The 22,640-nt window shown below is 40.2% G+C and overlaps 1 protein-coding gene across 1 annotated transcript in view; it reads left to right on the top strand.

Annotated features, from left to right (window-relative positions):
* Nucleotides 1-22,640, top strand: part of jph1a (junctophilin 1a) — a 40,889-nt gene that overhangs the window by 4,168 nt on the left and 14,081 nt on the right. The window contains exons 3-4 of the mRNA XM_042510708.2: nucleotides 78-846; nucleotides 20,623-20,741. Of these exons, the coding sequence (XP_042366642.1) occupies nucleotides 78-846; nucleotides 20,623-20,741 (888 nt within the window). The remainder of the gene's footprint in view (nucleotides 1-77; nucleotides 847-20,622; nucleotides 20,742-22,640) is intronic.

Genomic DNA, 22,640 nt, shown 5'->3' with positions numbered 1-22,640 from the left:
TGTTTGAGAACCACTTAAAGCTGTTGTATGAAGTCATTGTGACTAATCTGTTTCACTCATGTCTGCTCATTCTTCAGGTACCTATCAAGGTCAGTGGATGGGCGGGATGCGGCATGGCTACGGCGTGCGTCAGAGTGTTCCATATGGCATGGCCACTGTTATCCGCTCTCCTCTCCGCACGTCTCTGGCCTCCCTGCGCTCCGAGCAGAGCAACGGCACTGTGCTCCAGGACCTCTCCTCCCCTGCAGACACGCCAACAGGCAGTCGCGGTGGCTTTGTCCTTAACTTCCACTCAGATAGTGAGGTTGTCACTGGCAAGAAGAAGGGCCTGTTCCGCCGAGGCTCGCTCTTTGGCAGCCTTCGACAGTTGCGCAAGTCTGATTCTCGGACCTCAATCTCCAGCAAGCGCAGCTCTGCACGCAGCGACGCTGCCATGAGCCGCATCAGCTCCAGTGATGCCAACTCTACCATATCCATTGGTGATGGTGAGCTGCAGGATGAGGACCTACCTCTAGAGGACCATGTGGATGCCACCACGACCGAGACCTACATGGGCGAGTGGAAGAACGACAAGCGCAATGGATTTGGTGTTTCAGAGAGATCCAACGGGATGAAGTATGAGGGAGAATGGCTTAACAACAAGCGCCATGGTTACGGGTGCACAGTTTTCCCAGATGGCACCAAAGAAGAAGGGAAGTACAAAAATAATGTGCTGGTGCGTGGAATAAGGAAGCAGTTGATTCCTCTTAAGAACCCCAAAACCAAAGAGAAGGTGGATCGGGCTGTGGAGGCGGCGCAGAGGGCTGCAGCCATCGCCAGGAGTAAAGTGGAAATAGCAGCTTCCAGGTAATGTGTTCATTTATGTGTGTATGTGTTCATTCATGCTTCTGTGTGTGCATGTGGGTGTTTTCTGTGTAAACACAAGAGAGACGGGGCAAAAAAGCTCAGGAGTTTATTGTCACCATAGAAGAGCAGAGGCCTGTTTGACAGATATCTCCCGGTCTGATTGAAGGCTCTGTCCTGTGTAAGTAGACTCCCATGACAACAGCTCTGACCTTTATACATCATCAACAGTCAAGGCTTTTGTGTAGCGGGTGTGATCATCCCTGGAAAAGGTTCTGTTTCTATTCTCTGCCCATATCTTTCATTCCCAGGCAGAGGGGTCAGGCATCTTGTGTGTGTGTATGAGAGACGGATTTGTGCTGCCGCGAGTTTATGCGTTTGAGCAGTATAGCCATACCTGTGCCCGTGCCAAGTGCGTTTCGTGTGCCCAATAACGATACCTGCGCCTCCTGCCAAGTATTGCTCTGATGTGGCATCTGCTCTTTAACAGGTGGATGAGATGTGACCTTTTCATTTAAAGCCTCCCTCCTACTGGGACACAGTTCAGTGTGCGCAGCATCGCTTTGACATCCTCTGGTTTCATAGCATCGGGGAATCATTAGACCAAAGACTGTGAGGATGTGTACAAGCTGTGAAAAGGTCTCTATGCAATCACGCGTGTTTTGATTTTTTTTTTCTTCCTCTCCAGAGGTGCACATGAATTTGCATGCATGAAAAGACATTTGCATTTATAATACACAAAAACAAAAACATGTTTATAGTTCATTGTGTGTGTCTCTCTCTCTCTCTCTCTCTCTCTCTCTCTCTCACACACACACACTCACACACACACACACACACACACACACACACACACACACTCAACACAAAGATAGCAGACTCATACTCACACACAAACAAGGGCACAGTAGTTCCAAAACAGTGAGTCAGTCAATCAAACAATAAATGGATAAAATAAATATAATGACCTATAATTTAACTTTAATCAATGAATAAGTTCAATTAGTCTTTGAAGAGTTTACAGCTATAGAAGCTGTTCTGTAAGGCTGCACAATACGCCTATTTTTTTCCTAGGATAAGGAAGCCATGACCAGCCTGCTGTCTCTCTGACTGGCTAGTATTCCTTTCTTCTTTGGTTGAGTTGGTTATGTTCAACTCACTTATCATCTGAACTGAAGTGTTATATATTAAATATTCTGTAGAATCTGAGCCCTCTCGTGCATTTAGAGATGTTTCTGGTGGAGCGGCATGTCCACTCGCTGAGCCCCTTTAATCAGCAAGTGATGAGTGAATTTTAAATTCTAAAGCAGAAACCTGTTTTCCATTTCTTTTCCACTGATCTGACACCTTGCATCTTTGTTTTCTTACCAAACTTGCTCCACATTACATAACCTTATGGATATGATTTGGATTGTGATATCAAAGATAATAATCTTAAACAGAACATGATGCTGTAATATTGTTGTTCCAAGCATAGACACAAGGACGTTTTAAAGCTGTTGTTTCAACAGAGGAGATATTGCTTTTAAATTGATTTTTTTTTTAAAGTTTAAATATTTTAAATTAATTCTTAACACTCTTCTAAATCATCTCATCTCCTGGCTATCAGGTTGCTTTAAGGAGTTCCCAAGTAGCCATAGTTACAGGATTGCTCATCTCTACTCTCTAAGGGTACCATGATTATTAGTCCAAAATTTCATCATTTCATTTTTTCCATTCAATAATTGTTAAGATATTTCAGTCAGGACCCAAAGGTTGGACCGACCAACAAAGTGACATTCCTGACAAGCAAGCCAAAACATTATATTTTGAGGAGGTGATTTATACAGGATATCATTATTACATTTATTAGATTTAATGTTGATAATTCAAAAACACACACTCAATATTATAGGAGCAACGAATAAAAGTAATTTGACTTTGAGCTGAACCCGTCCATTCAGCAGTGCAGTAATGGTAGACTATGAATAGCCGGCTTTATTATAATATCCAGACATTCTTTTAAAATATAATAATTCCTCTCCAGCGAGCAGGGGATAGGAAATGCTTTATTCTGCAGATTTCAAGGATATAAGATAAAGATTACATAAGGTGGATTTAACATGCTTAATATTAAAACTCCCGCATACTGTTTGTCCCACAGATAAGACCCGTGATATTATGCGTCTGCATCTATGTCAGCCGAGGCCAGTGAGGCTGCGACAAATCTTCTGGGAATAGAGAAAAATGAATAATGTGTTGAGAGAAAGAGCCATCAGATCTCTGTGCATTACAGGAAACAATTTAGAAAGAAACACATGACCTGATGCATGGCGCTAAAGCATCAACAGTAAAAGCATTCAAGCTGATGCAAAGTGTTTATGGCAGCAAACAAGGTCCCCTGTACTGTAGTGAGTGATCAAATTACTGCCTGGTACGCGCCGCTCCATCATGTGCTGCTGGAAATCTCAAAACAAGCTCTCCCGTTCCCCCTGACTGAAATCTTTTTGAGACTGTATTTGTGTAGCTAGCATGGCAGACTGTGACGGTTGTGTGTAAGCAGGTTATGTAAGTCTCATTATACAGTGCATGGCAAAAAAAGATGCACTCGTATCGATCCAGTTCTGGTCACATGACTCTCTGTCTTTGGATGTGGAGCGTACCCGGCGGATCCATGGGGAGGGGGGATGAGAGGAGAGAGTTGGTGGAAGGGGCAGAGAGGAGGAGGAATGGATTGAAGTGAGCGAGGCTGGGGGATAAATGGTGATTGGATAAGATGGGGGATGTGGTGACTTTGCTGAGAAAGATGTTTCTGAGGAGTCCGGAGTGGACAGAAATGAAAAGAAAGCAGAATTAAAAAAGGGCACAGAGGGGGCACACCCACCCCTCCCCCTGTGGATTACAGTGCAGAAGAGCTATCCCATCAGCCTCTGGAGTGGAGCCGATGACCTCATGCTTGTGATCAGCCAATCGATAGAGAGCTAGTGTGATGAGGTGGAGTGGAGTTCTGTGTCTGTGACCCCCATTCACTGTTGTCAGCCTTATCTATGTAAAATGGACTTCTACACAGACACACACGGCGTTCGGTGTGCTCTTGTGTGTGTGTCGGAGGCCTGTGAAGTGAGATAAGTGACTGTGCCATTGAACAGTTTACTGTGTCATGATGCTTCTCCCACAAAGCCTTTTTGTTACAGATCAGCAGTTTAGGTATCCTGGTGGCTCAGTGCTGGTGTGCCTGTATATCCACTGTGTAATCCACTGTAATGGCCTTTGTTACACCTAAACTCACTACGCTATCTCATAAAAGCAGAAGTCTTAAAATGAAGTGTGTAGTGTTAAATTGACCTTAAAAAGTTTGTTTAAATTTCTACATAGCTTTTGTCTGTGGTGAAGTTGATTAAGCACGCTGCCTCTACAATGCTAAGAATGATAAAAATGCCAAAACAAACACTGGAAGCCGGTCCATGCACGGAGGCCAAGGGTGTGTGTCCATTTGATAGCACTGTTTGCTCTGCAGGCTCTAGTGAAAGGTTAAGCAACACCTAATATGCAAGTCCTGCGGCTCCAGAGAAGGAAAGATATTTATATGGTGCTTATTTTTTCTTCACAGCAATCAGCAAAAAGTTGAGACTAATGATATTCAAGAGTGTTTAGTGTTTGCCATCATCACGTTTTTGCCTCTGTCAGCGAGGCTGTTTTCGGCCCTGTTTTGCTTGTCCATATGCCACACACATATGAATAGATTTTCATTAATTTTGCAAAATAGGACTGACTGGTTAAAAAATTGTATTGATTTTGTTGGTGACCTGATCAAAGTATAGCTTATGCATGCCTAAGTGAAGGTTGATAGGTGTGCAGGAGATGACCTTACCAGAAATTGAAGAAGCTTACTGTGGTTAAGCGTGGTCACACACAAGAGAATGTAGGCAAGAGCTGCAATGATTAGTTGATCAATCTGTTAGTCAATGTGAAGAAAATTAATTGACTACTACTTTGATAATCCATTGATCATTTCAGTCCGTTTTCAAGCAAAAATGTCAAACATTAATTGGTTCTATCTTCTTGAATTTGAGAAATCATCTACAGTATTTATCTATCTTTCATTATTATTGTTATTATTATTATTAATAATAATAATAATAATAATAATAATAATAATAATAATAATAATAATAATAATAATAATAATAATAATAATTTAGGAAATTGTGATGAGCATTTTTCTTGTCTGTAAATATTCCATTTTCTTATGTTCCATGCCGGTCTCATGGCTCCCTGCTAGCCAGGCAGCATCTCTTATAAAGGGCAGTTTGTACTTTTCATGTCCAATATCACACAGTATCAGATGGTTAGACACAGCAACAATCAATGTCTCCACCACGCACGGGTAAGGCTCCGAATACGCCAGTCAAAGTTCACCAAAGTTGAACTGCACACAAAGCAAAGATGCAACTTTGCTTTGTGAGTGGATGGAAATGTTTTATTTGTCTCTTAGCTCACATTGACTGGAATTAAATGGATGGCAAACAGTCATCAGTGTTTCGTGCATGTGTGACCGTGCTATTATACCTCTAAAACAGTTGAAAGCTGAACTGCTTTCGGCTGGGATGCTGAGTAAAACCTATTTTGTCAATGGCTCAACTCAACATGTGACAACTGTACATATTAGTAGTAAAACATTAAGTGCACATGTTCACGTGTACCCATGTGGTCCCTCTCTGTCACACACACACACACTTCCAATCACTAACAGACGCACAGACTATCTATATGCATTCATCTAATCAGAACTCGACTCTCTACACAGAAACACCTCACACACGCACGCACACACACACACGCACAAGACAAACACATACAGTGAGGGTGCATGCCATGCGGTGTGTGCTACTCTGCTAGCGTGTCAGCAGTGAGTACTGACTAAATAAGGCAAGGCATCAGTTGGCTTATCAGCACCAGCCAGGAATATATACCCGTCCCACCACTGATATAGCATCCCGCCATCTCACTCGCACTATCATCTCTCCTAAATGTCTGTGTGTGTCCGTGCGTCCCCACATATATGGGAGTACAGGATTTAAAGAGAATGAGAGAAACTGTGTGTTTGGATGTGAGAGTTGAGTTAAGGTTGCTATTATTTGGCAAGAGAACAGAGAAAGAGTGTGTGGTGTGTGTGGGGCGTTTGTATCCAGGGGTGTTTGTTTATCACCTGCTGTGTGATGACCTCAGCCACTCACCACCTGCCCTTTTTGGAGAGAGTTATAGATCAGCCTGTGTCTCAACATGTGAACAAAATAATCCCAACGCACAGTACATCACGTAAGATTCCATCTTGGCTGCCCTCGATGGGGATGACTTCTTCTGCTGCAAATAGGGGCCCGAGGCACAATTAGGGTCATTTTTTCCTTGTCTGTGCAAGTGTGTGTTTGATCTAGTGCCGGTGCCACCTTTCATTATGAAGTGGCGCCACACACCTTTCAAAAGTATGTCAAGTTTGTCCTTTTTATGAAGTGACAAAATGTACAGTAGCAATGAGGCACGAAGTGTACAGTAACTGTAACTGTGTCCTAGCCGTCTGAATCACGAGTCAGAGTAAAGTAAGCCACCTCATACAGTATATTTATCCCCAGACATGCCTCATATTTATGGTGTGAGGTGACACAACATTTATTGCTGACAGAATCAAATGATCACACACTCACGTGCACACAAGAATTAACCAGCCTCATCTCATCCGTATCAGCACCATTAATGTCCAGCGTAACTGCCAGCTTGTACATACGAAAGAGATATAAATAATGTAGCTGATGCAATGGCGCAAGTACCATGGAGCACTGGAGCAGTTTTCAAATGACCCACAGTGAAATCAAATTACAGTGTGTAATGTAATCTTAATTTGTACCCAACTATATTATCACCATGGGCTCAGTTTAAACATTAGTATTTTTAAACCTGGACCCTGTTTTTTCTCATGTTTTTGTGTGTAAGTGACTAATAGGAGCAACAATTTTTGAAACTCGTCCAGTATTGAGCGGTCACCGTGAAACAGGCTGCAACGTAACCACTCGCGGCAATGTGCACCCTTAGTTTATGTCCACTAAAAGTTCTTGTTTTTGCCAATGACAGACTCAGACTGTTATTCTAAATGTCTGACAACTAGGAATAACCCAATCAAGTTTTTCCTGATCCAAGTCATTTGATATTGTTGGATGACATTGTTTTTTTATTTATAGTATCTGCCGATGTTTACTGGTCTCACCAACTCTTTGGAACAAGACTGAAATATATGGAAACGTCTCACAACTGTTGAGTGGATTGCCATGGAATTTATGGCTGCCATGTTGATGTTAGCATTTAGCTTGCATGACTGATTATTCCCCATTTTACAGACAAGAGACATCACTCAGACTAAAGCAGGAAGTCTTTGTGTCTGCTGCTGCTGCTCCTCTTGAGTAGGGTGATCCCAAATACCATGTTCTAGGCTCCAATGACTGCAATGACTCAAAGTTGCGGTGATTGGACAGAATGGCAAGGCCATGCAGAATTCACAGGGATTGCCTGATTTCGCATGAATTATTGCAACCTCAACATGGCAAAATCCTGGAGGGCCTGAATAAAGGCATTCCAAACTCCACTTTTTGTTGCACTTTTTGTGACATTGCACAGCTCGTTACAATTTTTTATTATCGTGGCCATATTATTATAGACAAAGCCCTTTAAAGCAGAGCATACTAACTAAATATAAGATTTAACATGTTTAAAATGTTTTGTTTGTTTATTTGAAATTACATTTGTCCTCTGCAAAAAAAAAAGTATGTCCAATCCCCAACTTAAAAACAGAATACCTATCCATTTAACAAATATTCAAATAAACGCATATTTGGGTCCAGTCCTACTCTTGATACACATTATGATACTATATCCCTGTAAATAAGAAAGACAGAGATATTAAGTTGGACAAAGAAAAAGAATGAAGTCTGTGTGAGAGTAAAAAGCTATTTTTCTCTCCATTCCCTTCCTAATATTTCTCCTCCCTGGTGGGAGACAGTTGGAAGGCGAGAGAAGAGAATTTTGGCAGAAATCAATGCTCGACCTGCAAGTCCAGCAACAGGAATTTACACCAAAAGAGGTTTGATAAGGGAGAGAAAGTGTGAGGAACCTATAGTTAACTGTATGTGTAGATGAACACTAGTATAGGCTACATTTTGTGACTTACACTGTGTGGAAGCTTTGTTCCTGGGGGAGCAGAGGAGAATAGCCTGTGTAAAAGTGAGTGGAGCGCTGGGCTGTGTCAATAGCAGTGGTGATAGGATTGGGTTTCACCAACATGCCTTTGCACTGTGTGGCTGTGGCTTGTAATCTCTCTGAGAATGGCACATATTTCTGCAGCTTCTCAAGAAAGAGTAGGATGAGTCAGGCAGGCAGGCGGGCAGAGGGGGGAGTCATGTGGAGTCCAAGGCTGCTATAAGGAGGTTAACTCATGTAGTGGTTCACCTGCAATCATTAAAAATGTAAAAGTACTCCTTGTACTGGTTTACTCACTCCTCCATTTCCTCTATAATCTTTCCTCGCCTCAGTTTCTGAAGAATTTCCTACAAGCCCGTACTTGCTCCATTATTAAACAGCGCGTGTGATTGTATCTGCTTGTCTGCGTGTTAATTGTGTATGTAAAAGCGGTTAATGAGAGTCAGTGAAGTGAGTTTGACAGACACACTGTGATTTGAGATGTACAGAAATAATGAGCGCAAGAAAATAGTGTTTCTGTTCAGTAAGCTTGATCCCCAGGGATTTCCCTCTGCTTGTGTGTGTTCATGTGTATGTGTTAATTCTCCTGAGAATTCCCCGTGACGTGACAAGATATTAAAAAAAAAAACCTCAAATGTCAATGTGTAATCATGTCTAACTCTATGCACCTGTTCAGGAGATGTTTACATTATTTTACATTGGCACAATATGTCAGTAGTCAAACACGTGTGCAACATGTTAGGATCAATGACTCTGCTGATGAGGTGAATCCAGATAAAAGTCATTGATTTAAAAGTCCATGACAATTATATTATAATGAGTTGTGGGCCCTGTTAAAGGTGCTGCAGTTCGAAATAAGGAAGGCATCCTGTCAATTCAGTTCAGGTTATATGTTCAACCTGTTCCTGAGGCACCAAAATGTGAATGCCTCAAAGTCGTGTCCACAGCATGCGGACTGTCTTTAAGTAGATATACATTGGAGAGGCCCAGCATACTTTCTAGTATTTATTTTATTTTATTTTATTTTATTTTATGTTTCAGCTTAACTGTTTTGCATTTTGTATTTATGATGTTTGCTATGTAGATGATGGCATATATTATACACAAGGGGGTTTGATTTTAGGGCCTAGCAATATATTGATATTATATCGATATTGTGATATGCAACAAGATATTAGAGATGAGCGAGTACATCTTTTACTGTATGTCTTCAACCAACTAAATTCTCTGTATCTGTACTCAGAATAGGTGGGGTAAGAACAGGAAATGGACACAGGAGATTGAATACAGCTACCCAAATAAGGATTTTCCTTCATCAGGAGTACAGATATTAACACAATTTACTTGGATAATACTGGCACTCTTAGAAAGTACTTTATCTGTAAGGACTTACTTAATTTCTTTAACACACTTCTTGTCATTATATCCACGTTACTGATGACTATCTAAAAAATCTCATTGTGTAAATATTTTGTAAAAGCACCAATTGTCAACTCTACGCAATATTACCATTTAGGGATTTGGTATATTGTCTATAACAACATTGGTAATTTTATGTTGAAATATTGTACTTTATTATGATTTGGGCTGCAAGAGGCAATTAGTCTCATTAGCGATTAATCTGTTGATTATTTTCTCAATTAGTCGTTTGATCTATAAAGTGTCATAAAAATGCCTTTTACAATTTTCAACAGTCAATAAGCCAAAGATATTTAGTTGGCATTATTAGAACTCTAATTAAACTGGCAAATATACAGATTTAATAGTCTGGAAACTGAAAAATGTGGCTTTTTTTCCTGGTAATGAATCAAAAGTTATTAATATTGTCACAGATTAATTTTCTGTTGATCGACAATATGTGTAGTTAATAGTTGCGGCACTAATAAAGATCAAGTACAATTACTGGATATTCAGTTTAGATGTGTGTATAGATAAAATGACAAATGTTTTTTAGATGCAGAATTTAAAACAACAAATCAATGTTATTCATCACATTGATGAAAAAGATTTAATACTGCCATAAACAAGCTCACTGATGCCCAATATAGTTGGCCGTGTGCTAAAATATAGATAGCTACACAAGTATGACTGGCAAGGGAATGTTTGTAGACACATTTCTATTGTCTCACACTACATATTCTGATATGATCCAACCATTTTTATATAGAGTATAGTAATATCCAGTCAACACACTGACTTCCACCTGTAATGTCTTTAAATGCACACATAAAAAATAGTAGCAACAGCAGATTTAGCCATAATAGCTGGCATCTGCTTTTCTAAGGCCCAAAGTGAGTCTGTCATTTCCACTTTAGTTGCCTGAAGCAACTCTGCTGTCAATCTGTCTGGTTTTTTTTTTCTATACCTGCTTCCACAGCCGTGTGTCTCTGACCTCTGGATACTAATGTGCCCTGCTAAATCTGTTCAGCTACTCTGATTGGCTAGCTAGGCTGCTTTCACTCCAGATGTTCACGGATTGGATTATGGAATTATCACTTCTCTTGTTGATTCAGAGTATTGCTTTTCCACACTGAATCCCTTCGTGAAGCATGCAACCCCTCTTGTAAGCACATGCATGCATGTTACTATATGTGTGTTTGTGATGCATTTACTTTAGGATTTACAGAAGTAAACAAGGCTATGTGTGCAATGAGGATATTTCATTTGTTACCTTTTCACAACAATCCACCAGATTATATTCTTGTACTGATGCAGAGCCTGACCCATATATAGTACACAGTTGCAGTCAATGATCGTGAGATATTATTATATAAATCTTTTTCATAATAGTCGACTTTTTATGTCACTATCAGTCACATGTCTTCCATTAAGCTCATGAAAAAGCCATAAAAGATAGATTGTACAAAGATTGCATCACAATTTTTTTCAGCTGGGGGCAGATGTAATCTAATGCTAATGCTCCTTTTGGCTTTGCACTGAAGAGGAAATTGATGGTTGTGTGTGTGCGTGTGTGTGTGTGTGTGTGTGTGTGTGTGTGTGTGTGTGTGTGTGTGTGTGTGTGTGTGTATGTGTATGTGCACGTTTGTGTGTGTAGACAGTGGGGTGAATGGTGGCAGGAGATTGGAGGAGCAAGCACAGACCATAATTAAAACTATTCCTTAAGCTCAAGTGGTTGCCAGGCAATGTGACCTTTACTCGCACAGGTTCAGCTTCGGATGTTGAGCCTCGTAGTTAAATGAGACACACCATGGAGCGGCTGTGTGTGTGTGTGTGTGCGGTTTCTCTCCTTGTTTTCAGCAAAGTTGTGAACCTTCTTCAGCGCTTTGCCAAAGCACATCTAAATTGATCACATTTTAAAAGACGTTATTGCATGTTTATGTGCAAGATTATACTCCTACAGTAGGCTGTAGTGTGGGTTTGTTCATTTGCAAATTCATTAATACAGGCCAGATGCCTGGTTGGACAGCTTGCTCAAGTGTCTCTGGTGGTTACCATGGTTACTGCCTCTCCGCCGTCATCATCGTGTCAGCTATTTGTTGATTTTCTTTATGAAGAAGTGGAGTGAAGAGGCGTTGTTGGTTTAACATTGTGTTTATTCATCCTTTAAGGCTTGAACAGCGTGTCTGGTTCCATTTGGAGATTTACAAAAGATTTATGGACTGTTATTATAGATACAACACTATGAAGCCACCTCAGTGTGCCCTTTATTCACACTGATTCCCACTGGGTCTCATTATTGCACGTTCCACTAATGGTCCTTTTCAACTTCTCATGCAGATTTGATGTGTGTGTGTGTGTGTGTGTGTGTGTGTGTGTGTGTGTGTGTGTGTGTGTTTGTGTGTGTGTGTGTGTGTGTGTGTGTGTGTGTGTGTGTGTGTGTGTGTGTGTGTGTAAATGAGAGTTAACACAATCATTTGCATGAGAGGCAGACATTTTTCTGAGGTGTAGGTCAAAAGCTTTTGCATGTTTGCATGTGTATGTGTTGTAGGTGGGTAATGTTTGCATAGTCATGTGACAACATGTGTTGATTTGCATTAGTGGAGGCCTGTGTGCGTCTTTGGGTGCAGTGTGAGTGCTACTATGAGGCAGTGCAACCCTGGGTCAAGTTGTTTGAATTGTTCACTCTTTGACCCGCTGGGTAACAGCAACTTGTGAGTGTGATTAAACAGACAGATGCTGACAGATGACAGTAACACAGACATGAGATCAGGTCTTAACATTCATTTTGACTTCATAATATTCACATAGGTGATGTTTTTTTTCATTATTGTTATTATTATTATTTAATTGTTTTCATCTTTCTAATTTTGCTGTTGAAGCAATTAGTCGGTGTGTCAGTTGGTCAATAAACAGAAAAGTTTAGGTCAAGCAAAAACAACAGATATTCCTCTCTTTGTGTTGTCCTTTTAGAGTTTAGGCTCATTTAGGCTTGTGGTAAAGGTTGTAGGAATGCACCAATCTTATTTATTTTCTCCCAAAACTAAATTTGTTAAGTGCCATGAGGTCAGTGAATCCTGTGGTGCTTAAACTGAGTCAGTGGCATGATTGGCTGATGTGTCAGTATTTATTTTTTAATGTTAAATAGGATGGGTTAAAAGCATTTTTAAGACTATAAAACATTACAGATATTTATACATTTTATAAATAGGCCTATAAAATCTTGAATATGTTTGAGCTAATATGCTATTCTGTGCTTCTGTTGTAGCCTAAACTGCTTTCTCAAGTGTTATCTCAGATTCAGAGCCTAGTATCATGATCATTCGTGTAGGTAGGTCAATAATTTATCCATGATAAGAAAAATTGCCACAAGCTGTTATTATGTCACAAAAAGTGCATGGATTGGACCACGTTCAACCAAACCCCCTCAAGTGTACAAATGTGCATTAAACACACCAAACCTGTAAGACTACAATGCTGATTACTATCAAAGCTACGAGGCCCAAAAATGGTCTTCAGGACAGGCCTTGTGTCAGCTTTGGTTCCTCCACAGCATATAGGCTAGGGAAAACAAAAATTAAAGCAAGAGTAAAATCAAATTCAAGCTCCAAAACATCACAGATACTACATCCCTGTTTTCCTGTAGAGTATGGTTTGGCCACCATGGCCCCCTCCCACTTTGTGTCATTAGCTGTATCAGCTGTGGCCATGTTTCACTAGCAGTGTTGACACAAAGAGCACAGAGCTAAGGTCAGAATTGCTGCCATTGCCCTTCACCAAAACCAGGGGGATCATCTCAGTAAGGGATTCTGTGCCACTCTCTCAACGCGCCAGTGAGGACTCACATCAGCAGTCCGAGGAGAGCGTATTAGACCTTCAAACAACAACAGAGCTTGAAACGTGTGCTACTACAGAAACACGTGTACATTCAGTGTTGAATATAATACCAGGGTTCCCACGGTCATGGGAAACCTGGAAGTCATGGAATTTCAAAATCACATTTTACAGGCCTGGAAAATTCATGGAACTAGAGAAAAATCCTTGAAAATTATGTAAAAAATCATGGAAAATGTGTTGTGTGTGATAGATTAAATGACATTAATGTAACATAATGATGAATTTATTAGCTGATGACATAACGTAGCTAAAATATGCATCGATGTGTGACGTTTTGTTTATGCTACATTTTTGTTAATTTGTGCATCACAAGTTTCTTCATTTTCTTCCCGCATTCCATCTCTCCCTTCCTGTCGGCCGAGTAGACAAGTGAAATCATTTTTTAAGCCCTTCTGGCTTTAGCATAGGGGCATACAAGTTTGTATGGCTCTATTTACTGTTTACTTTACCACCCATTTGTTTTGTTTTGGGGATTTCTCTTACATTTTTGGAAGGCATGTTTTTTTGGTTAAAAATCAGCAAAATGACACTTTTTTATCACAGCCGGAAACTGTAGAAATTATTACGGATTTTCACATTTGCGATGGTCATTGGACACATCGTGTGGGATGCTGAAATTATGTTTGATCAGACTGTGACGCTTATATGTTTGAATGACACCGGGCAGGTGGCGCAAGAAAAAAGTATCTGTTTGGGGTTCTTAAAAAGTTAGGGAAATGTTCCATGAAAATGTGAGGGAACCCTGTAATACTGCCATTCAGTATTTTAACAGTAGTTTCTGAGAAGCACCATCCACACAATAAACTCCTGATGCAAAGGCATACATATACACACATACCTGTAACTGCATGATTTTTGGATGAAGGCCAGGTGAAGTCTCAGTTGAGGGTTCAGTGCAGAGCTCCTGAGTAGAGAACACCAGCGGGAGATTAGGTCTGTTTGTAATCCACAGCCAAAAATGTCAGTGGAGTTTAGGGATTTTTTTTTCCTGTTTAATCAAAACGGATTCGACTCATTCTTCTTCCCAGAAATGAAGTCTGTTTGGGGGCTGAATTTCAATGCGTCTCTACCTGCCAGTTCACTCTTTGTATCATGAGTTAACACTAGAATGCTATTTGGGGATATGGATTCTGAATCTTGAAGGTAGGGCTACAAAACAAAAATTGTACCAAATAATTATATCAATAAATACATTGATAGATATTAGCTTTCTTGCAAAAAGATAAGATTGATACCACGTTACTGTGACATCACTCTAAGAACAACAATCAGTTTTGAGTGGATCTGTGAAACCAGCAAACTTGTTTCATTTCTGTCGTTAGAAATGTTCAGCTGTAACGGAAGCATTTTGAGATATGTAGTTAAACATGGTCTTCCAACCTTTCTGATGTTTCTGCTGTGCTTTTTTTAGGTCTATCTTATATTTTCTGCACTTTGCTGCATTGCTAGCATCATTGATAAACCAAGTCTACCGGCACGGAAGCTAAGCAGTGTGCTGCTGTGGACAGGGGCCGCAGCAACAAAAAAAGAATCAATGTCTGTTTAAGTGTACGCACAATATTTAGAGTATTTTCACCACTTTACTTCACTTTACCTTTTCCTCAGAGCCATTTCATTTTATTTTTTGACACGGGAGGGTTTTACCCAGAAATTATCGTAAACAAACACTGAGTAGTTTTTTAACAATACAATACAATAACAAAATTGTAGACACAACTTTACATTAATAAAAATAAAATTAGAAAAACAGAATCATCAGGGTCATCCTTCAGATCCATTAGATTACCAACATCACCTATCTGCTCTTTTATATTTCGTATACAGACATGAAAGTGGTATCAATCACCTTATCAAACTCATATCAAGAAAGCGAATAGGTGAATTTCCATAATCGTTTTATCTTTCCCTTTGAGCCATTTCATACGGTGCTGTGAATTTAGTAAAGATGGTTGTTTTTCTCTGGAGTTTCTTTAGACAAAATCATCCGTGTTTTTCTCTTGTATTCTTCTGCAGTCTGACAGGTCTATTCATTACATGACACAGTTGTATTTTCCCCACTCATTGTCCTATTCCCCTGCACCCTGCCATATGCTTTTGTCCTTGCAAATGTTTTTCATATTGTTGCACCGCTTACATTATTCAAGTGCCTGTTTTTTTTGCTGCTGCAGTGCTCTTTGTATTTGTGTTTGCATATGCCATTGAACAGACCTTGCATGTTTAATGTGTTCCCTATTCAGAGAGAATATTATTCTGTAAGGCTGGTCACAAGACTGGAGGAAATTCAATAAGCCTAATTGATCTTAGATGCTGCTTTTCTATTTTGGAGAAGCATATCTCTACTTTTACTAAAAAAAGAGTAACGGAAAGGAGAAAGATGGGGAATGAGCCCAGAGTCCCAGCGTGCCAAACCACCAGGACGTCCTGAGATCTGAAATGCTTTATACACTACATGGCCAAATATTCTCATTAAACAGCACCACAGCTCTCTCTCCAGGATAAAGTTAGCTTATCTCATAATAACAGCCACTCCGTCTCCCATTTAAAGCCTCATTTGCTGCAGCCATTGTCCCCCACCACTGCAGCCCCTGGTAATGTGAGCCCAGACCTCAACCCAGGAATAATTCCTGAATAATTTCAGAGTCGGTTTTAGCTAACCACTAATGATGTTAGTCATGGTTGAGTAATCCTGAATTAGCACCAGCCGGGAATTCAATAGCAGGCCTGCACGGATAGACGAGATATGTGCAGGACAAACTAAGTGCTAATTTGTGCAGACTTTATGTGATGTTCAGTGTTGCTCTTTTGGACCTGGGGACTGTTTGGGTAAGACACAGGGCGGCAATTTCTGTTGATGTGTAATATATCCTTTGCCTTTGGAACAGGAGCAACAAACAGAGCGCAGTCTTGAAATGATATATTAGAGTATTTTTCTTTAAGTCATGGGCAATGAAAGAGATTGATGAGGTTTAAAGGAAGATTGTTGAGTGCTTATGTTTACCATGGGCAAGGTCATCTTCTATCTTATTATATACTGTAACAGTCAGCATTCCAGTTACCAAGCTTGGACTGATGGGGAGGGGAATGGGTCACTGTGATGGAGAGATGGAAGATGGGGGTGGGGGGTGGGGGGGGTGTTATTGGAGTGATTGGAAGAAGCAAAAGAGGGGGTGGAGAAGAGACGAAAGGGGTGCAGAACTGTGTCAGCATATGTGAGAGAGATTCCTCAAATAGGCCATAGCCTGCGGAGGGATGGACAGAAGCTTCACTCGGGGGAATGTGCTCAAACGACACACAATCACACACAACAGGCCCAAAATAAAGACACACACATGCTAAATTCTACGGGTACAGTATGAAAACCCTTAAAGGAGGATTCACCGTGCCACATGGGGTTTCAAATTTAACCCTACAGTAAAATTAGCGGGGCTGAGATGCATAACTCAGCAGTTCTAAATACCCAAGAGTCTTTAGAGGGTCTCTTTCCAGTCCTGTCTGTCTCACCTTTCCATTACCGTACTTTTTTTTCACTTTTCTCTCTTTTTATTTCCCCACCCTCATCCTTTATCTCAAACACACACACACAGACACACATTCCACAGAGAGAAAGCGCCGCACCCGCTGCACCGACTGCCAAACTGACTCAACACTTTTCGCACAATTCATTTGTCACAGTAATGAAACAACCATGGACCTCACCGGGCCTTCATCAATATCATCTCTCAAACAGGGCTTCAGTCCAAAATGTATTGCTTCAAAGTCTTTGCTCCTTTCTACGCTTTGTCCAAATTTCTCCAAACTGTTGTATGTGTGTGTTTGTGTGGTATTTGCATTTGTGTCAGCAGGTGTGTTTATGGATTCAAATACCTTGATTTGCTTGGACCTATCCCCACAGCGCTCAACCAGACAGGAGAGCCTGCAGAGCCCCAAACTAGACATGAACAGGTGTTGCTTTATATTCAGAGGCAGATTGACTTTAAGTAGGGAGGTGGCAGACTGTCTGATAAGTTATGGAACTTAAAACTTTTTCAAAGGTCAATCATGAGCTTGCATATTGTTGTTTACCCAGACTTTTTGCCAGGAATGTCTGAAAAATGTGTTTGGCTGTCTTCATGTGTGCTTCTACACATGGTCAGTGGGCACTTCAAGCCACTAACTGGTTGGGTAATACATATTAAAACTACTCAACATACTTTTGCTTTAACAATGGATCACTATTTGGAATGTGAAAGAGGTCATCGTAGTGACGAACCCACAGAGGAACGGCACCTCATTCTGCACTTTCCTTCATCTATACAAAGCATTTTATCATCTTTCAGTAAGTTAGCGACTCTCTGATAACTAGGCTTGGGCAGTATCTAATATTCCTTCCTGAAATTTCACCAGCTTTACCGGCTCGTAGTGGTGGCAACGCGACCATAGTGTATTTCGCATTAGCCCTAGCATTAGCTTTTTGCCTCTGGCAATTGCATTTAGGCTGCGAAAGTCCTGAAAGTGGTGTTCATTTGTTACTTATCTTGCTGAATAAATGTTTGTTTACCACAGAGCTTATTTTCTGCAATGATCCAAAGTCCAATGGAAAAATTCCATAGGCTTTTTGATGAGGGAACCAGGGTGACGTTAGCTTCCAGGTTGATCTACAGAAAAACGTTATTCTTGGGGCACTCTATAGTGGAACACTTAGCAGCTTAAGAGCTGAATGGTGAATACTGGCAACGTAGGTTAGATTTAAGAAAAGAAGCATGGTTGGACATCTTTTGGTTTAGACAATGAAAGTAATGCAGGTTGGGTTTTGTGACTCATCCACCACCCCAACCTACTGTCAACTTTCAGTCTACATATTACTTCCTTCTTAACTGCCGTCAGGGCATTGGTCACGTGGATTATACGCAAATTAGTGGCTCAAAATTACATAGGTTATGAAAAAATTGTGGTGCATTATTTTTCGTATGTGGACATACAAACAGTGCATGAGAACAGCCTGATAACAGACTGTGATATGCTGCCCACAAGTGGATTTAAAATAAAAAATTGCAGGTTTAACATGCATTGTGGAAGGTGCTGGTGACCCTCGCTAGTTTTAAAAGTATCCATACTGTAAGATGAAATTTTCCAATGCCTGGAAGAAAACCAACCAGCCCTTTCGTCTCTGCGCTCCACATGCCGTTGTTTTCTCGCCTTTCATTTCACTCTTGTTCCACTGCTCTATCACACCTCTACTCCCATCATTCTCTGCCTGTCACCTCCCACCACCAGACATCCTGTCTGCGAACAGTCCGCATTGCTTCCTGTGTCTGCCCGTGACTTTGTGCCCACTCTACCTAAAGGGAGTTGTTAAGATCCTTAGGATATGTCATGCACACACTGTATGCATTCATGACGCATTCAAACCTCCTTTTATTTGTCTGCACATTTCACACATTTCAGAAATAGAAGCATGTATGTCCTTGTGGTTGCATGTGTAGCAAGTGGATGTCTGCGGTGTACATGTCAGCGGTGTGATGTAACTGGAATGCTTTAATGTCAGTTTCTAACAGGAAAGATCTGTTAAGTAAGATGTGAAGCTGCTTTTAACCACAATGCTGAAATCCCTATGTGTTTGTAATAACTCCTGGCAAGAAGCAAAGGATTTTTTGATATAATTTCTTCAATCTTATTTTTATCTGCAGCTGGTCAGTGTTTTCCAGAGGCTTCCTGTAAACAGTGTGTCTTTTGTCTGTGATGCAGGGATGTATTTCTGGAGAGGAAATGGTCCGTCTCTCCCGCCAGCATATGGTTCCTCATGCATTTTAATGTCTTACTGTCCCTGCTTGTCAAAAAAACAGGACAGCACAGAGTCCAAGGACAGAAAAGTAGTCTGAAATAGAGACATCTGTCCGTTGGGGTCATTCTGACAGAAAGACTGAGGGAGGCGAGGGGATGAGTAAGGATGAGGGGACGCGCTGTCAATAGACAGATGAAGAAGAATCGAAAAAAACAAGAGCATTGATTGAAAGAGAGAGGGGATGGTGAAAGAAAGAGGGAGAGGAAGATGGATGAGTGGGGTTAAGCAGGGCACAAGGCACAGCTGTCAATACTTACAGTGATACTTGGACAGCCCATGTTGCGCTGTCATGTATTGTGTAAGAGTTCAACTCACTGTTCATACAGTAAGTGGCAAATCCATTGGCTCAAACCGATGCATGTCATATTGTTACATAATTAGGTCTTTTTTGAAGGTATCCTGGTGGTTGTAACATCCTACCTATCCAGTGCATATGTCCTCCCACACTTACGGCTCTGTGTTTGCATGTGCAAAAGCATGTTTACATGTACAGTATCTTTCAGTGGAGTTTTCAAGGGATTTGTTAAGCAGGTCAACCCCGGGACTCTATCTGTCTCACCATGGTACGCTCCCGTAATACCTCTCAGTGCTAATGCTAAGCTCACATTGATCCCAGAATGTATTACTCTTCTGCCTTTTGGTGTTTTTAGGCATAGTAGATGTTGTTGCAGGTTTTCTCATCTGACATTATGTCACTTTTTCTTTTGCTAACTGTAGATCAGCATTATAGAGTAGGGTTAAAAATAGCTTTTATATTTATATTTATATATATAGAAATATATATAAATGTTGTTGTTTTTTTCATTAACTAATGTTTAAGTTGTTTAGCCTAACTTTATTTTTTTATACCTTATCAGTCACATGAAATTATTTTTCGCTGCTAACTTGCATCGGATTCAAACCTAAGACTTTACCACACCACCTGCTGTTTCAAAATGATATGATATGATATGATATGACATGACATGACATGACATGACATGAGACAACATGACATGCATGCGTGCGTGTGTTCGTGCATGCTCGCTCCCGTGTGGTCCACCAGCAGTGCAGTGCTCCAGACTGGATTAAGGTCTTGCTTGGATGTGGCTGTGCTCCATTTGGAAAATCAGGATTTGGATTTGAGATAGAAGCACAAGGGGAGGTGTTATGTTATCCCCCAAGAGGGACAGGCTGAGTGATACAGCTCAAAGATGAGGGAGAAGAGGCAGGGATTGATGGAGGGTCAGAGAGGAGGAGCAAGAAAGAGAAAAAGATAGTAGATGGATGCTCATGACGATATAAGTGTCGTGGGTTGAGTAAAATATTTGTTTGTGTATGTTTTTATGTTTTTATCTACCTCTTCAAACATGGTGGTTTACATCCTCTTTATTATTTTATCTCGAAGTTACCGTGCATATCTAATGTTTTTGTGCCCATTTGTGTTTTTTTTTTTCTAGAACGGCCCATGCCAGGACAAAAAGCGAGGCTGCAGACCAGGCTGCGATCTCTGCTGTGCACGACTCAGAAATTGCCAGGGCGGTTGCCAGGGAACTCTCCCCCAACTTTTACCAACCAGGTAACATTTAACAACAAGCCTTCATACACAACACATCTGATATTTTACCAGTGTTCGTAGTGGAAAAGAGTGGACATCACACAGCAGGGTCATGTGTCTTAAATCTCTCCAGATACTCTCCCACTTTCTAAATGTGAAATACTTAGACTGCAGGTGCACTAAGGGGTCAGGGAGGTCAGATGCATGATGAGATACAATACCCCGACTACATTTCAAGTGGCTTTGGCAAGTTATACATGCAAGAAAGGTTTTAAAAAATGTTTTTAAACATTTTAGACACAATTGAACCAGAGATGAAGTTGCAGCTCTTGCAAAAAGTGACGCAGAAGCCTGGAGGGCAGTGTTTGAAGAAGTACTCAGAGCCTATATTTAAGGATTGGAAGAAATAACACAGTAGGGAAATACTCCATTTCAAGTAAAGTCCTACATTCAAAATCTTAAGTAAACATACAAAAGTTTTAACATCAAAATATACTTGAAGTACCAAGACTTATTATAACATTTTATTTGCAGAGCACTTTTCAAGCAAAAGCACAAAGTGCTGTCCAAAAAAAAAACCCATAAAAACAGTAATTATGAAACATATGCATAAACATATCAATGTACACACACACATAAACACAGAGACATACACATATGTATGCAATATTTCAAAAAGAGGACATATTAATAATAATGAATGAAATAGAACAGTATGATTATTAAAGTCCACCAACTTTTAGGAAAAGCCTTACTATAAAAATAAATTTTCAGATGTGATCTTAAAACTTGAACAGAGTCAGCAGCTCTGATACTTATTGGTAGGGTGTTCCACAACTAAGGAGCAAGCACTGCAAAGACTCACTCAACTTTAGTTTTTTGGGTGTTTTTTGTAATATTTTATTTACTCTATTTAACATATATACAGTACACATCCCCACAGCTCAAAACAGAATCCCCCTACCAACACCTTTAGTTTTTAATCTGGACTCAGGAATAGTAAGAAGGCCCAGACTAGCAGACCTGAGGGGCCTGTTTGGATAGTACGGTGTGAGGAGCTCAGTGATATACTCCGGTGCCAGATCATTCAGAGCCTTGTATGTGAATAATAGTACCTTAAAATGTATTCTAAAAGAGACTGGAAGCCAATGCAATGAATCCAGAACAGGTGTGATGTGCGAGGATCTTTTTGTTTTGGTTAATAATCTATCTGCTGAATTTGGAGCTGTTATGTGGCAGGATAATATAAGTGTGTGTAAGATGCAGGATGTAAGTTGTCAGTGTAAAATAACACAAACAAACTGAAATACAAACAAAACAAACAAACAAAGGGAAATACAAGATATCACACAAAAATAAAATGGGCAAAATAAATCAAAATAAATTGTAAGCAAGTCCATAAAGATATGTTTTAGGATTTAAAAGAAGTCACTCATGAAGACAATTTTACGCCACTGATAATAATAATAGCGTTATAATGCAAATACACCCTTTCAAAGAGCAATAAAATTTGAATTTGTCCAGAAATTTTAGCAAACAAAAATGTGTTGTCATTTGTTGTCAATAATGTAGCATATGTAGTGCAGTGGAAAACTGCAATATTTGTCTCTGAATTGTAGTGAAGCAGAAGTATAATGTAGCACAAAATGGAAATTAGTAAAATATCTACAAATATCTCAAAAATATACTAAACTACACTACTCAAGTAAATGTACTTAGTTATGCTTGGGTCAGCACAGACAGTGGGGCATTTACCCAGTCAAGCTATTTAAAAAACCCTCCTCACCTCCACTATCCCTTTTTTTAGCCACACCATCCTTGGAGAAACCAGTTTGTCATTTCAAACCATGTTTTAGGAATTGGGTAACTGGTAAAAGGTTTGGTACTTTGTAGGACTAATGATGTTTTCACAGTTTTAGC

Source organism: Plectropomus leopardus, chromosome 21, assembly GCF_026936395.1.
Source record: "Plectropomus leopardus strain MGB_pleo_1.0 chromosome 21, ASM2693639v1, whole genome shotgun sequence".
Lineage (NCBI taxonomy): Eukaryota > Metazoa > Chordata > Actinopteri > Perciformes > Serranidae > Plectropomus > Plectropomus leopardus.
This window is presented reverse-complemented; position numbering and strand designations above follow the sequence as displayed.